We start from the raw sequence: 12,322 nt of genomic DNA, 5'->3' as shown, positions 1-12,322 counted from the left end.
TCACAATCCAGTGGTGCAGATCACTGGCATGTTCTCCTCTCCTTCCACTAGGAGGCAAGCTTTTTCCAGGGAACTAAGATGCATCTGCTGCTTTCCTTAAGAGTCTCAGTATCTTAAAGCAGTGACTCTGTGGAATACATTTTATATTTTAGATCTTCAAGATGTGGAACAAGGAGCTCTATGTGCGTGAACAACAAGATGCTTATGAGTTCTTCACAAGTCTTATAGATCAGATGGATGAATACCTCAAGGTTATTTTTATGTTTGTTATGGTGTTATAATTACACAGCAATTCTTTTCATTAACAGCCGCTTCATGTATAAGCCCATTGCTATTAGCATTTTTTTATCTCTTACAGAAAATAGGACGAGACCAAATATTTAAGAACACTTTCCAGGGAATCTACTCTGATCAGAAAATCTGCAAGGACTGTCCTCATAGGTGGGTGAATTTTCACTAGGTTATTCCTAGTTACGGGTAGCCTACTTGGAAAAAAGAACTCTTAATGTTAACTACTGGAACTACTGGAAGTACTTGATTTTCATCTTTGTTTAGTGCCATTCAGTGACTTCATTTTAAAGGAGAAAAAGCTCTTGATAAGTACACTGCCAATTTCTCCCCTCAACTTTTTCTCTTGCAGATTAGCATGATTCAGGCATGGAATTCTCCTTTCCACAGGCAGGGCCATGTCAGTCATTCGGCAGCTTTCATCATTCCATGGGATATGGCCTACCCAGTCCTAACCCTGCCTGCTCTGCAACAGCACAGAGCTCTTTCAAGGCTCAACCATTTCTATCCTCCCTTCCCTGGATTATGCGGAAGAGGAGCCCGATCGCTTCTCAGTCAACACATTACATTAGATTTCTAAATTAATTTCTCAAGCCTTTATAATTATCATAGGTTAGGGTTTATACGAGCCGTTGCCAATTCTTCATTTCTAAAAGTAGAAATAAAACACATCAGCTTAGTTGCAAATACGGAAAACATGTTCTCAGCAGATGGTGTCTGACTGGGAAGTCTCTTTCCTACCCCTTTCCCAACCTAGTGCCTTCCAGGTGTTTTGGGCTACAACTCACATCATCCCTGATCATTGGCCATGTTGAGTGGGCCTGATGGGATTTGGAATCCAAAACCTCTGGAGGCTGCCAGGTGAAGGAAGGCTGCCATAGATCTGTTTCTGTGGCACCCGCCTCCCCTATCCTGTATGACACCCCCAAGCCTCTGTAATCTGTAATTATACTACTTCTTAATTCTTCATAAATAGTAACCATGGTTAGTTTTTAAGCAGCAAACCCTCACCAGGATTGAAATTGCAGGGAGAATGGGATGGAGCCATGAGTCTATAGCCTGCCGTCTTACAGCACAATCCAAACTCAAGATCCTCTGGGATGAATGGGTTTGGTTCTGGCAGATTTGGGGCTTCCTCAGCTGGGGATATGCTGGCAGAAGTCTTTCACCGTGTCTGAGCCAGAGGGTTGCCAACAGAAGTCTCAAAAAAGGGAGGCATCCTGAGGGCCTGGCAGAGGTGGAACAGGGCAAGGAGAGACTTAGACCTTTTCCAAACCCCTTGGAGTTAAGTCATGTGGCCTCACAACCCGGCAGAACTTAGCCAGCAAAATGGGTGGTGTGAATCATATTCTTCCTTCATAGAGCTGGAAATAGGCTTAACTTAAGCCAGTGTAAATTAAGATTTTTCTACACTTAAGATTGCTCTGTAAACCATCAAAGGAGATGATAAGCCTCATGTCTGCAGTGGGTTTGACTGTTAAAGATATTGCCAAAAAGAGACATCTCTTAAACCATGAAACAATAGAGTTGGTAGTATTGCAGGCTAACCCTTTTTCATTATCCAATTTGGTGTAGATACGAACGAGAGGAAGCCTTTATGGCTCTCAATCTAGGAGTCACTTCATGTCAAAGCCTGGAAATTTCATTGGATCAGTTTGTTAGAGGAGAAATCCTGGAAGGAAGTAATGCATATTACTGTGAGAAATGTAAAGAAAAGGTAATGCTTCTCCCCCTCCCCTGGTGACAGTTAGGTATTTTAACTGTGATATTCTAAGGGAGAGACAACCCAGGGTGTGTTAGTACACTTAGAGATCTGGAGAATGAGTCTAGTCCAAGCCCTCAAGTTTAATGTGTTCTTGTTTTTATCACATTGATATTCTGCGCTGGGGGTAGTATATACTGGGGGTAGTATATATACTACTGGGGGTAGTATATACTGGGGGTAGTATATATACTACTGGGGTAGTATATATATATATTGGGGGGGTGTCACTTCAGAATATTGGTGTCCTAGGCAAAGCAGAGACAAAATATTTGTATGTTTGAAAGTTTTTGCCTTTGAGAAAAGACGTGTTGTAAATGATTTGATAAGGAATTAGTAGTTAGTCTTTAGAAAATAGTTTTCCTGCTCTTTGATTCTATCAACCTAAATCCATAATTGTAAGAAAACTTCTCTACAGTGAGCAGGAAGTATGCATTCCCTGATGCTAAAATGAGTAGCTGGAGGTGACTCTCTTCTATTTTTAAGAGAACTACAGTAAAGCGGACATGCATTAAAGCTCTGCCTAGCTTGTTGGTGATCCACCTCATGAGATTTGGATTTGATTGGGAAAGTGGACGCTCCATTAAGTACGATGAACAGATAAAGGTATGCGCAGCTGCTCTTTATTTCTCTAAAGGAATGGAATGGAATCTTTACTTCTCACCATTATTTATTCTGTTCCAAGTATGCATGTTGCCCATGGTGTATCTCCGTCCCTCTGATAGGCCTTTGACATTACCTGCCCTAACTACTAATGGTGCTTGCAGAGTTTCAGAAGAAGTGATTGTGACTTGCTTTCTGAGCTGAAGTCCATAATCTTCCTCTCTGGAAAAAAATCAATGCTGTTTTTCCATGCTGAGTCCTGGAAAAACAGACAAAGCTTCTGGTTTGCTCTATGACTCTCTGCATCCCATAAACTATTTCCTGTGTTCAACCTTTAAAGGTTAGGCGCCCTGTGTTTTAGGTAATTACAGGAGGTTTATAAACAAGTAATAGGGCTCAGGTTTAAATTTAATCGGAAGTGTTTCCTTTCAAACAGTTCCCCTGGATGCTGAACATGGAACCCTATACAGTTTCAGGAATGGCCCGGCAAGATTCTTCCTCGGAAGTTGGAGACAATGGGCGACATGTCGATCAGGGAGGTGCAGGATCCCCACGGAAGAAAGTGGCCCCTACAGAAAACTATGAGCTGGTTGGGGTGATAGTGCACAGCGGTCAGGCCCATGCAGGGCACTACTATTCCTTTATCAAAGATAGAAGGTAAGGAAAAAGTCTGCTCTGGATGGGCTCTAATAGTTCTTTGCTTGAATACTTTAAGGCAGCTAAGACCATACAGTGTTAAACCTGCAAACTCTATTGGCAAATGCATAATTTTTGTATAGCACTTTTTAAAGCTCTGTATGAAAGTATGTCAGTATGCTTGAAAGTTTTTGCAAATGTAATGGGGTAGCTCTGGCTTAAAACAAAACCAGAATCTTCCTTTCAAAGGATGTGTGTGACAGGAGGGATGATCTTTATAAAGTTTGAATCATTGTATGAAACAGACCGGTGGTGAATGTGTCTGCCATCTTGCTGTGATTTCTGATCCCTTTAAATTCAGATCTGTTTTGTTCCATATTTGATTTTAACATGAAATCATTCTCAATGCAGATTATCTCTTTGGTAGCCATGAGAATTGGAAAGCTATTAGAAAACTTTTTTGAGATTTTTAAGCCATCATCTTTGACAGTGAACATGGCTTGTGTTTCTGTGTGTTACCAACAGGGGATGTGGAAAAGGAAAATGGTTCAAATTCAATGACACAGTTGTTGAAGAATTTGAGTTGAATGATGAAACTTTGGAGTATGAATGCTTTGGCGGAGAGTATAGACCCAAAGTTTATGACCAGTGTAAGTATAAATTTTGTGTTCCATTATCTCTTTTCCCTGCATTTAAATCTTACTCATTTCAGGGCTGAGTTACAGGATCACAGTTGCTGATGTGGAAGTTTGGCATCTGTCTTCAGAAAAATTTAATCATATTACTGACATACTGTATGGCTGCTGTCCTGTTGTTTTTTATTCTATTCATATGGCTCCTTAACCAATTGGGAACTGAAGAGTATAACTGGTGTGATCAGAGTTGCTACACAAAAACATGCTTTTTCTACCCAGAAGGCATTTCCATGTAGGAAGCAACGTGAAACGTGCATGTGATGTGTAGTGTATTGCTTCTGTGCATGAACACACACACACACACACACACACACACACACAGTGAAGCACGCATGCATATCAGTGCTGTGCTGTTTCCTGTACAGACCTGCTTTTCTTGGCCTTGGAGTCGGGGGGGGAGAAAAATGTTTGATGTGAAACAGAAGTAAGCCACCTGCCTTTGGAAAATAAAATGCCATGGAAAATGTTGCTTGTTGGCCCCCTTAATCAGCAATTTATTCTTTCCCCGTTGGAATGTGTAGATTTCCATTAACAACTGCCTGAAAGTTGTAGTTAGGCCAGTATTCCTGCTGCAAGAATCAGTCAGTCAACTATAAGGATATCTCTTCTTCGCAGCAAACCCATATCCTGATGTTCGCCGCCGCTACTGGAATGCCTACATGCTCTTCTACCAGAGAGTCTCTGACCAGAACTCGCCAGTTTTGCCAAAGAAAAGCAGAGTTAGCGTCGTGCGTCAGGAAGCTGAGGACCTGTCTTTGTAAGTTTACCTACTTACCCCAGTTATCTGATTCCTGCACAAGCAGAACATCTTGCTTCCCCTCCAGTGTCTCTCTCCCTCTCTCTCTCTCTCTCTCTCTGTGTGTGTGTGTGTGTGTTTAAGCAACTTAACCAGAAGCTTATTCCTTCCATGAGGGACCTCTGCAGAATTTATAATCTTCTGTTCAGAGGAGTACTCTTGAGGCTATAATTTGGTTACGCATAAGCTCAGGACAGCTTCTGTGAGTATGTTTATGACTAGGGGCATCCAAGACATTTAGGAGGTGGGTGCTGTATGAAGGAATAGGACTGTACAAGCTACAGTATTGAAACTTTTTAAAGATACAACCTTGAAAAAGTAGAACATAACCATTTGGGGGTGAATACTTGCACCATGAAACTCAAATCCTGCTAAAACGGCCAAAAAACATTTAGTCTGAGAAACCTTTGGTTTTCTCTTTACCTTGTTTCATTTTTTTTCCATTAGCAGGGGGCTGGCAGCTGACTCTATGAAGCCTCTTTTCATTACGAAAAAGAAATGGTTCAGTTTTGAACATCATTGGGTATTACAGATACAGTGTATTAGTAGTAGCAGAAGCAGAGCTGTGAGAGAGGGCTTGGCAGGTTGTTGAATGCATGGGAGCATCTGTTTAGAGCAATGTACTCAGCACCACAGCAGTAAACAGCCCTGAAGACCTGACGAAGGAGGAGAAGCTACACTGGCTTCTTAGAAAACACTGCTCCACAGCCTGCTGCCCTAGCAAAGGATGCAGGATTGTAGCCACAATCAGCCATATAATGAGTTCAGGCCTTCCATGTGCAGAACGTAAAGTTATGATCAAATGTGCATTGCTAGATGCACAACATACTTGAGAACTTTGGCTTTGCACTTTGTCAAGCAAATGGAAGAATATATTTTCAGAATTGAGCTTACATGCGTTTTATTTCCTAGGTCTGCTCCATCTTCACCAGATGTTTCACCACAATCATCGCCACGGCCCCATAGACCCAGTAGTGACCGCTTGTCCATCTTGACCAAGCTGGTCAAGAAAGGGGAGAAAAAAGGCTTATTTGTAGAGAAAATGCCGGTTCGGATATATCAGGTAAACAGTGTTAATGGCAGCTAGATAACATTATGAAAATGTCATGAAAATGTCAGGTATTCACAAGATAAAATTCTAGGTGTAATGGATATAGGTATATCTTTTACTCTCTGAATTGTTCGGGAGCAAAACAAAAAACAAAATTTAATCTCGTAGATTTAGAGGTGACACTTCATTTTAAAGCTATTCAATTGAAGACCATTTCCTCATGTTGTGGGACTTGATAATCGATAAATTAATCACATTTTGTGTAGAAATAGTTCTCTCTTGTAAGCCTAATGTCTGTCATTTTCAGTGGACAACTCAATTGTAGCTGCCCTTTTGTTTATCTTTGCCAGCACTATAACATAGAATAATAGAATTGTAGGGTTGGAAAGGGACCCCAAGGGTCATCTAGTCCAACTCCCTGCAATGCAGGAATCTCAGCTGAAGCATCCATGACAGAAAAACATGTGAAAGTTTAGTTGCTGTTTTATGGCACTGTAATAAATGTGAGTTCTATTTTCTGTTTATTTTGCTGGTAATTCTTCACATAGAATTTGCCATTAATCTCACTGCTGCAGCCCACTGAGCCTGATGTTTTCAGTGAGCCTTTCCAGTATGACTTGATTAGCTTGGTGATAATTACAGCTAATTCAGCCCAAATCATGCCATTTCAAACATACAGTATGAGATATACATTGCTTCTAACATCCTGCTTTTAATGATGCTTTTGTTTAAAAAATGTCATATTTTCTGTAAGAAAGATTTAGAAATTCTAAACATATCCTTGACTTTTATTTCTAAAACCAGACATGTGTTGTCATTTCAGATGGTGAGAGATGAAAACCTGAAGTTTATGAAGAACAGAGATGTCTACAGCAGTGACTATTTTAGCTTTGTTTTATCGTTAGCTTCATTAAATGCTGTGAGTGATGAATTTTATCTTTCAGATACTAAGTGGAGTGAATTGCTGAGGCTCAGTGGAGCCAGAACAAGATAAACTGTCCTCAGTGGGAAGAGGGGGAGAAATTAAGACTATCCAGCAGCAAACTTCTTTTTTAAAAATGAATGCATTGTTGATATAGCATACTATGGCCTCTTTGATTACTTAACTGCAGTAAAACATATGTTCAGTCTGTGATTATATCTTTTAGGGTGTTCATTGCCTGTGTGTGGGCCAAATAACAGGGTGATTTGTGGGGCTGCCCTCCACCAAGTTGGATCAAGCATCCCACAAAGCTTTATGTTGTCCCATTGTTTCTGTACTTTTCCCTCATATATCTATTTTTTCCTACATCTCTTTGCAAGAAGTGAGTCTGTCCAAAATGTTGTTGAAGGGCTCTAGATTGTGTTTTTTGTCAAAGCACAGTGGTGTAGGACTTTTAAAGAAGTTAGAAGCTACTCACACACATATATGTTAGCTCCTGTGTTGCTCTGCTTTAACAAAGAAAACTGAAACACCAAAACTCTGCAGCCAACATTTTAGACACCCTAAGGCTGTATGGCTTATCGTAGGTCTGTAAAACCCATCAGAGGACACAACCACTGGAATGAAAAGGCTGGTATGAAGCATTTAATACACACCTTTAATTATTGTATGAAAAGAAAAGGCAAGAGACAAAAATCTGCTTCCCTCGCCCTTGTAAATTTCATCCACTTTGGTCAAAGGGAGGGGGGAGTTATACCATTTTTCAATTCTACATTATAGTGAATGGGAACCTCAGAATTTTGTTTACACAAAACCAAATCAAGGCAAATAGCAGGAAGCAATTTGAAAATGGATCAGAATTTTAAAACACATACAGTTACAAGGCAAATATTGAGGCCACTGCACACACTCATGGTTTGGTTTGAGCTAAAGAGGAAGTTCCAAAAAATGAGAAAAAGCTTGTGCTGGATTGCAGCTCCCAGAGCATAATCCAAGGGAGCTGTTTTCCCCCTTGCTTTAAACGCCAAGGCGCTTAGCAGAAGAGTGGAAGTCACCAGACATTTGACAAAGCATTTTTCTGAAAACTCAGATAATTCTCTTTACCTTCTTGTGCCATCCTAAAACTATTTTGGCACCATCTCAGTTCCAGTCTGAAAACTGTGTTTAATAATCTTATCAGAAAGGCCAGTACTTGTGGTGTTATGTGATGCACTTTCTTTTTCTTAGACAAAGTTAAAGCACCCCCATTATCCATCTATGGCAAGAGTAAGTTTACAACTAGCAGTCCAGTTCCTCTTCCAGACATGTCTGCGAACCAAGAAAAAACTCAGGTAACACTTTTAAAAGCTTTTTAAAAGAGAGAAAATGTATATTTCACATATTGAAGTCTTGCTGACCTTACTGTGATTGTTTTTTGGTGTTTTTTTAAGGGTTGACATAGAAGAATGGATTGCAACCATTGATGCTTTGGTTTCTAAAAGTTTTGAAGCTTGTCAATGGTTGGTTGAATATTTAGTTGAGGCAGAAGGGCGAGAGCTCATAAAGTAAGTATTAATATAAGTACACAAGTCTAACTATTATATACTACTCACTTATCTTCATTAGAGGCATGTACCCAAAAATTTGTATACTTAGATGAATAAGCCATATGAGAGAATGATCTACTTGTGGAGAGGCAGATAGCCTTTTAGATATATTTTCTGGCAGGAAATATAATTTATGACATGAATATAAAAATTGCTTGATCCATTAAGTGCACAGTGAGTCAGTGTGTGTGTGTAGGCATGTGTCTGCTCCAAATGACAAGCTCTGTCACACTGAACAACTTTCAGTGGAAAGCCTATCTACATTGCTTTAGGCAGTCAATTACTGCTTCCTTTTAATCTGTCTATTTTGTTATGGTATTAAGTCCTGCTGATTTGAAGAATTCCTGTCAGACGCACATAGATATCATTTACATTCTATGAGGCACCTTCAGTTTGGCTATTAAGTGACCGTATCCAGTCTTTCTACTCTCAAAGAAGTGTAAATATTGGATTTCACACTTGAGTAAAAGGCAGGGATTGCAGATTTCTACTAGCACATGAGAGAGATGGATTCTATCACGCGCATCTTCATTTTTATTGCATGTGTGCATTTTTCAGGACTTTTCTACTGGAATGCAGTGTAAGAGAGGTGCGAGTTGCTGTAGCCACCATTCTTGAAAAAACCTTAGACAGTGCCTTGTTTTATCAGGAAAAGGTCAGTAATATGTAACTGCTGGTATGCAAAACATTTCATTGCACTTCAGAAAATTGTATGCTACTGCTTCATTAATGGTATATGTTAATTGTTCCCCACCCCTCTCCCGCCCTCGCTCTTCTGTCGTATTTCTTTAGTCTGTTCACTGCCAGAATCTTGTGACTAGTTTCAGACATTTGCAAATCCTATGGTTCTGTGATGGTTTTGTCTAAGTGCAGTATTAAGTGTAGTGAGAAACTCCTACTTGAAAAAATAAGTTCCTGTTCTTACGGCTGCAGAGATCCATTTGAGAATATATGGGCAACGTTTGGTAAAATCTCAGGAGGTGGTTGGTGGTCAGAGAAAGAGGCTTAAATGTCCTGCTTAGCTCCTTGCATAGACATGCACCAAAGTTGTCACTGTGCTCAATACAGAGCTTTTTAAGCTTGAGTGTTTTTACTTAAATTTGCTGGGCCAGTGGTCAGACTTGAAAGTGTTATAGTCCTATTATTCTAAAAGTGTATACCCTGACGCCCTTCTTAAATAAAGTTATTTTGTCCTAAGGATATGTGTGAGTCCTGAAATTAATAATAATAATAATAATAATAATAATAATAATAATAATTTTTATTTATACCCCACCCTCCCCAGCCAAGGCCGGGCTCAGAGCGGCTTACAAGCAATAATAAAAACAAATTGAATGATTACAACTTAAAAACAAAATTAAAATACAACATTAAAATATGGAAATATTAAAATGTAGCCTCATCGCAGGAGGAAAAGGAAAGGAAAAAAGAAAGGGAGGGAGGGAATCAAATTGGCTCCAAGCCAAAGGCCAGGCGGATATGTAATAGAATTGTTCAGGGGGGTGTTAAGGAAGCAATGCCCAATGGCCAGCTGAACCAAGCTGCCTGGCATTTGTCTTAAGCAAGCCTAATAAATCCATAGGCAGTAGGTGCCTTTTGTACTTATTATTAAATGTGCCTTAATTAAATCCGCCTTCCTGATAATACAAGATCTTCCCATCTTTACTTTTCAACAGTTGAAAAGTCTGCATCAGTTAGTGGATGTGCTGCTTGGTCTGCTGGACAAGGACGTCCCTGAGAACTGCAAAAACTGTGCCCAGTACTTCTTCTTGTTCAACAATTTTGTACAAAAGGTAAACCAAATACTCACTCTTCCACTTCTCTCTTTATTTGTCCTATATCCTAGGACAAATTTATGTTATGGGTAAACATTACCATTATCACATAAAGGTAGATTGTTTTTCTAGACAAAACAAAATAAAAAAATTCCTTCCAGTAGCACCTTAAAGACCAACTAAGTTAGTTCTAGGTATGAGCTTTCGTGTGCATGCACACTTCTTCAGATACCTGAAGAAGCTCATACCTAGAACTAACTTAGCTGGTCTTTAAGGTGCTACTGGAAGGATTTTTTTTATTTTGTTTTGACTATGGCAGACCAACACGGCTACCTATCTGCAACTGTTTTTCTAGATTTCTTATATAGCCATTTAGAGTTTAAACCTGTTACAGGTGCTCAAATCAAGCCCTATTGACTGGAGAGCATGCCTTTCCCCAGGTGCTTTCCAATGGTCTGCTGCTGTCTTTAGGGCATGTGTTTCCAGCTGTCAGGACTTCCTTTGTGTTCTATTGTTAAACTGGTAAGCAAGCAAACCTGAAAGAAAAAATATCTGCAAATCACAGGGAATCTGGTGCTGTGGAGCCATTCAAAACCCTGCCAGTCAGTAGTATATAATTTAATCATATGTGCTTTTGGAAAGTACGAAGCATAATAAGGAACCATAATCTAAAATGTGCAGGCATGCTCTGCATATGGAAACAGATGTGACCGTATGTTCTGTTTGTCCTTTCACAGCAGGGTATAAGAGCTTGTGATCTCCTTCTCAGGCATTCTGCCTTGAGGCATATGATCAACTTTCTCCTTGGTCCTAGCCGTCAGAATAACCAGGTAATGAGGTGCTTAATATCATCCAGTAGTCTAGGTAGAATATTTGTGTTGCCTTCAAGTTCATATGCTCAGTTACAGAAACTCCCCATTGGGATTAAAACCATTGTGAACTCTGTCTTCCGATTGCCACCGCTGCTCCTGTACCTGAGAGCCCAACAGAAGCAGCCAAGGAAATTTAATCTGTGTGCTCCTCTTCCCCCTGCAATCGTATGTGCAAGAAAACAGCCAGACTCCCTGCAGCTGCTTCCCTTGGGCCCAGCTCTGCGCTGCCAGCAGCATTTGAGGCAGGAGGGAGGCAGAGCCATGTGTCTGGCCTGCCTTGGCAGCTGCTGGTACTGACTGCCTCAAGCCTGTAGGTGATTCAGCACAACTCAGCCCCATTCTGAACTTGCTGCATGCATTGCTTCTCCCTCTTGGAACACCCTGCCCATTGTTGGGACAAGTTGCTGATAGAAGGCTTTTTGCATTAATGAAACAGAAACGGGTGCCTACTTGCAACATAACCCGATTCATGGTGCGATATGCCTAGGTTCTGCTGTACCATAAAACTGAGTCTACCTTGGAAACTCAAAATGAGTTTTCCATATAGCACTTTATACTTTGCTACTAGTATATGAACACAGTTGCTGCTTACTTAAAGCAAGCATATGATTCGTTTTAGAAATGCTCCTCCCTTAAATCAAAGAAAAGAAAAGAAACAAAACTGAAAAGTATGTGCAGGCAATGATGTTTAAGCAGGGCTTGCAAAATAATCTACTCTTTTTTTTTTAATATTGCCTAACAAAAACAGAATCGCAGATGGAGTTCAGCACAAGCTCGAGAGTTTGGGTTCCTCCATAATACCGTGGCACTGCTTGTTTTGCACTCTGATGTCTCATCACAAAGGAATGTGGGTAAGTATTTTATTTCACAAAACTAAATGGCCACTGTTAATAATGCAGCTTGGCAGATCTTCAGTGAAGAGATTAAACTTCCTCAGTTTACCCACCAAGAGCAACTCCTGGTTTTCAGTGACTATTTGGAAGGAGTGTACACCAGCCACCATATTCAACTTTTAATCTGCAGCTTTGGGAAGCAGCCTGATCTGTTTGGAGCCAGTCTTTCCAATTCAACCCATTGTTATTCAGAGCAGAGCCAATTTAGATCTGTTAAAAATTAAGCTCTGTTTTCTCAACCCCTTCATGATAATGGGGAATCTAAAAACAGCTGTAACTTTCTTCCCTTTTCACAGAAGTGGGTTAAATTTGCCAGTGGGTCCTTGCTTGGAGGACCCTCCAGAATGGATTAAGACTGCAAACTAGGCATTTATATCCAGGGGACACCTAAAGGTTAGATTCTTTTCCCATCAAAGGACAAGTTATACTTTTTTTCATTTTCT

The 12,322-nt window shown here is 40.2% G+C and overlaps 1 protein-coding gene across 2 annotated transcripts in view; it reads left to right on the top strand.

Annotated features, from left to right (window-relative positions):
- The window catches only part of USP24 (ubiquitin specific peptidase 24), a 72,186-nt gene that overhangs the window by 50,668 nt on the left and 9,196 nt on the right, over nucleotides 1-12,322 (top strand). For both annotated transcript variants that reach the window (XM_081867089.1, XM_081867090.1), the window contains exons 44-58: nucleotides 153-251; nucleotides 359-441; nucleotides 1,864-2,005; nucleotides 2,537-2,656; nucleotides 3,090-3,310; nucleotides 3,815-3,939; nucleotides 4,600-4,741; nucleotides 5,693-5,843; nucleotides 6,655-6,750; nucleotides 7,981-8,084; nucleotides 8,184-8,297; nucleotides 8,898-8,994; nucleotides 10,016-10,132; nucleotides 10,852-10,944; nucleotides 11,735-11,837. In XM_081867089.1, the coding sequence (XP_081723215.1) occupies nucleotides 153-251; nucleotides 359-441; nucleotides 1,864-2,005; nucleotides 2,537-2,656; nucleotides 3,090-3,310; nucleotides 3,815-3,939; nucleotides 4,600-4,741; nucleotides 5,693-5,843; nucleotides 6,655-6,750; nucleotides 7,981-8,084; nucleotides 8,184-8,297; nucleotides 8,898-8,994; nucleotides 10,016-10,132; nucleotides 10,852-10,944; nucleotides 11,735-11,837 (1,807 nt within the window). The remainder of the gene's footprint in view (nucleotides 1-152; nucleotides 252-358; nucleotides 442-1,863; nucleotides 2,006-2,536; nucleotides 2,657-3,089; nucleotides 3,311-3,814; nucleotides 3,940-4,599; nucleotides 4,742-5,692; nucleotides 5,844-6,654; nucleotides 6,751-7,980; nucleotides 8,085-8,183; nucleotides 8,298-8,897; nucleotides 8,995-10,015; nucleotides 10,133-10,851; nucleotides 10,945-11,734; nucleotides 11,838-12,322) is intronic.

The sequence above is a fragment of the Podarcis erhardii genome (assembly GCF_964252035.2).
Source record: "Podarcis erhardii genome assembly, chromosome: 6".
Lineage (NCBI taxonomy): Eukaryota > Metazoa > Chordata > Lepidosauria > Squamata > Lacertidae > Podarcis > Podarcis erhardii.
Note: the sequence above shows the minus strand (reverse complement) of the source record. Positions and strands in the feature narration are given on the sequence as shown.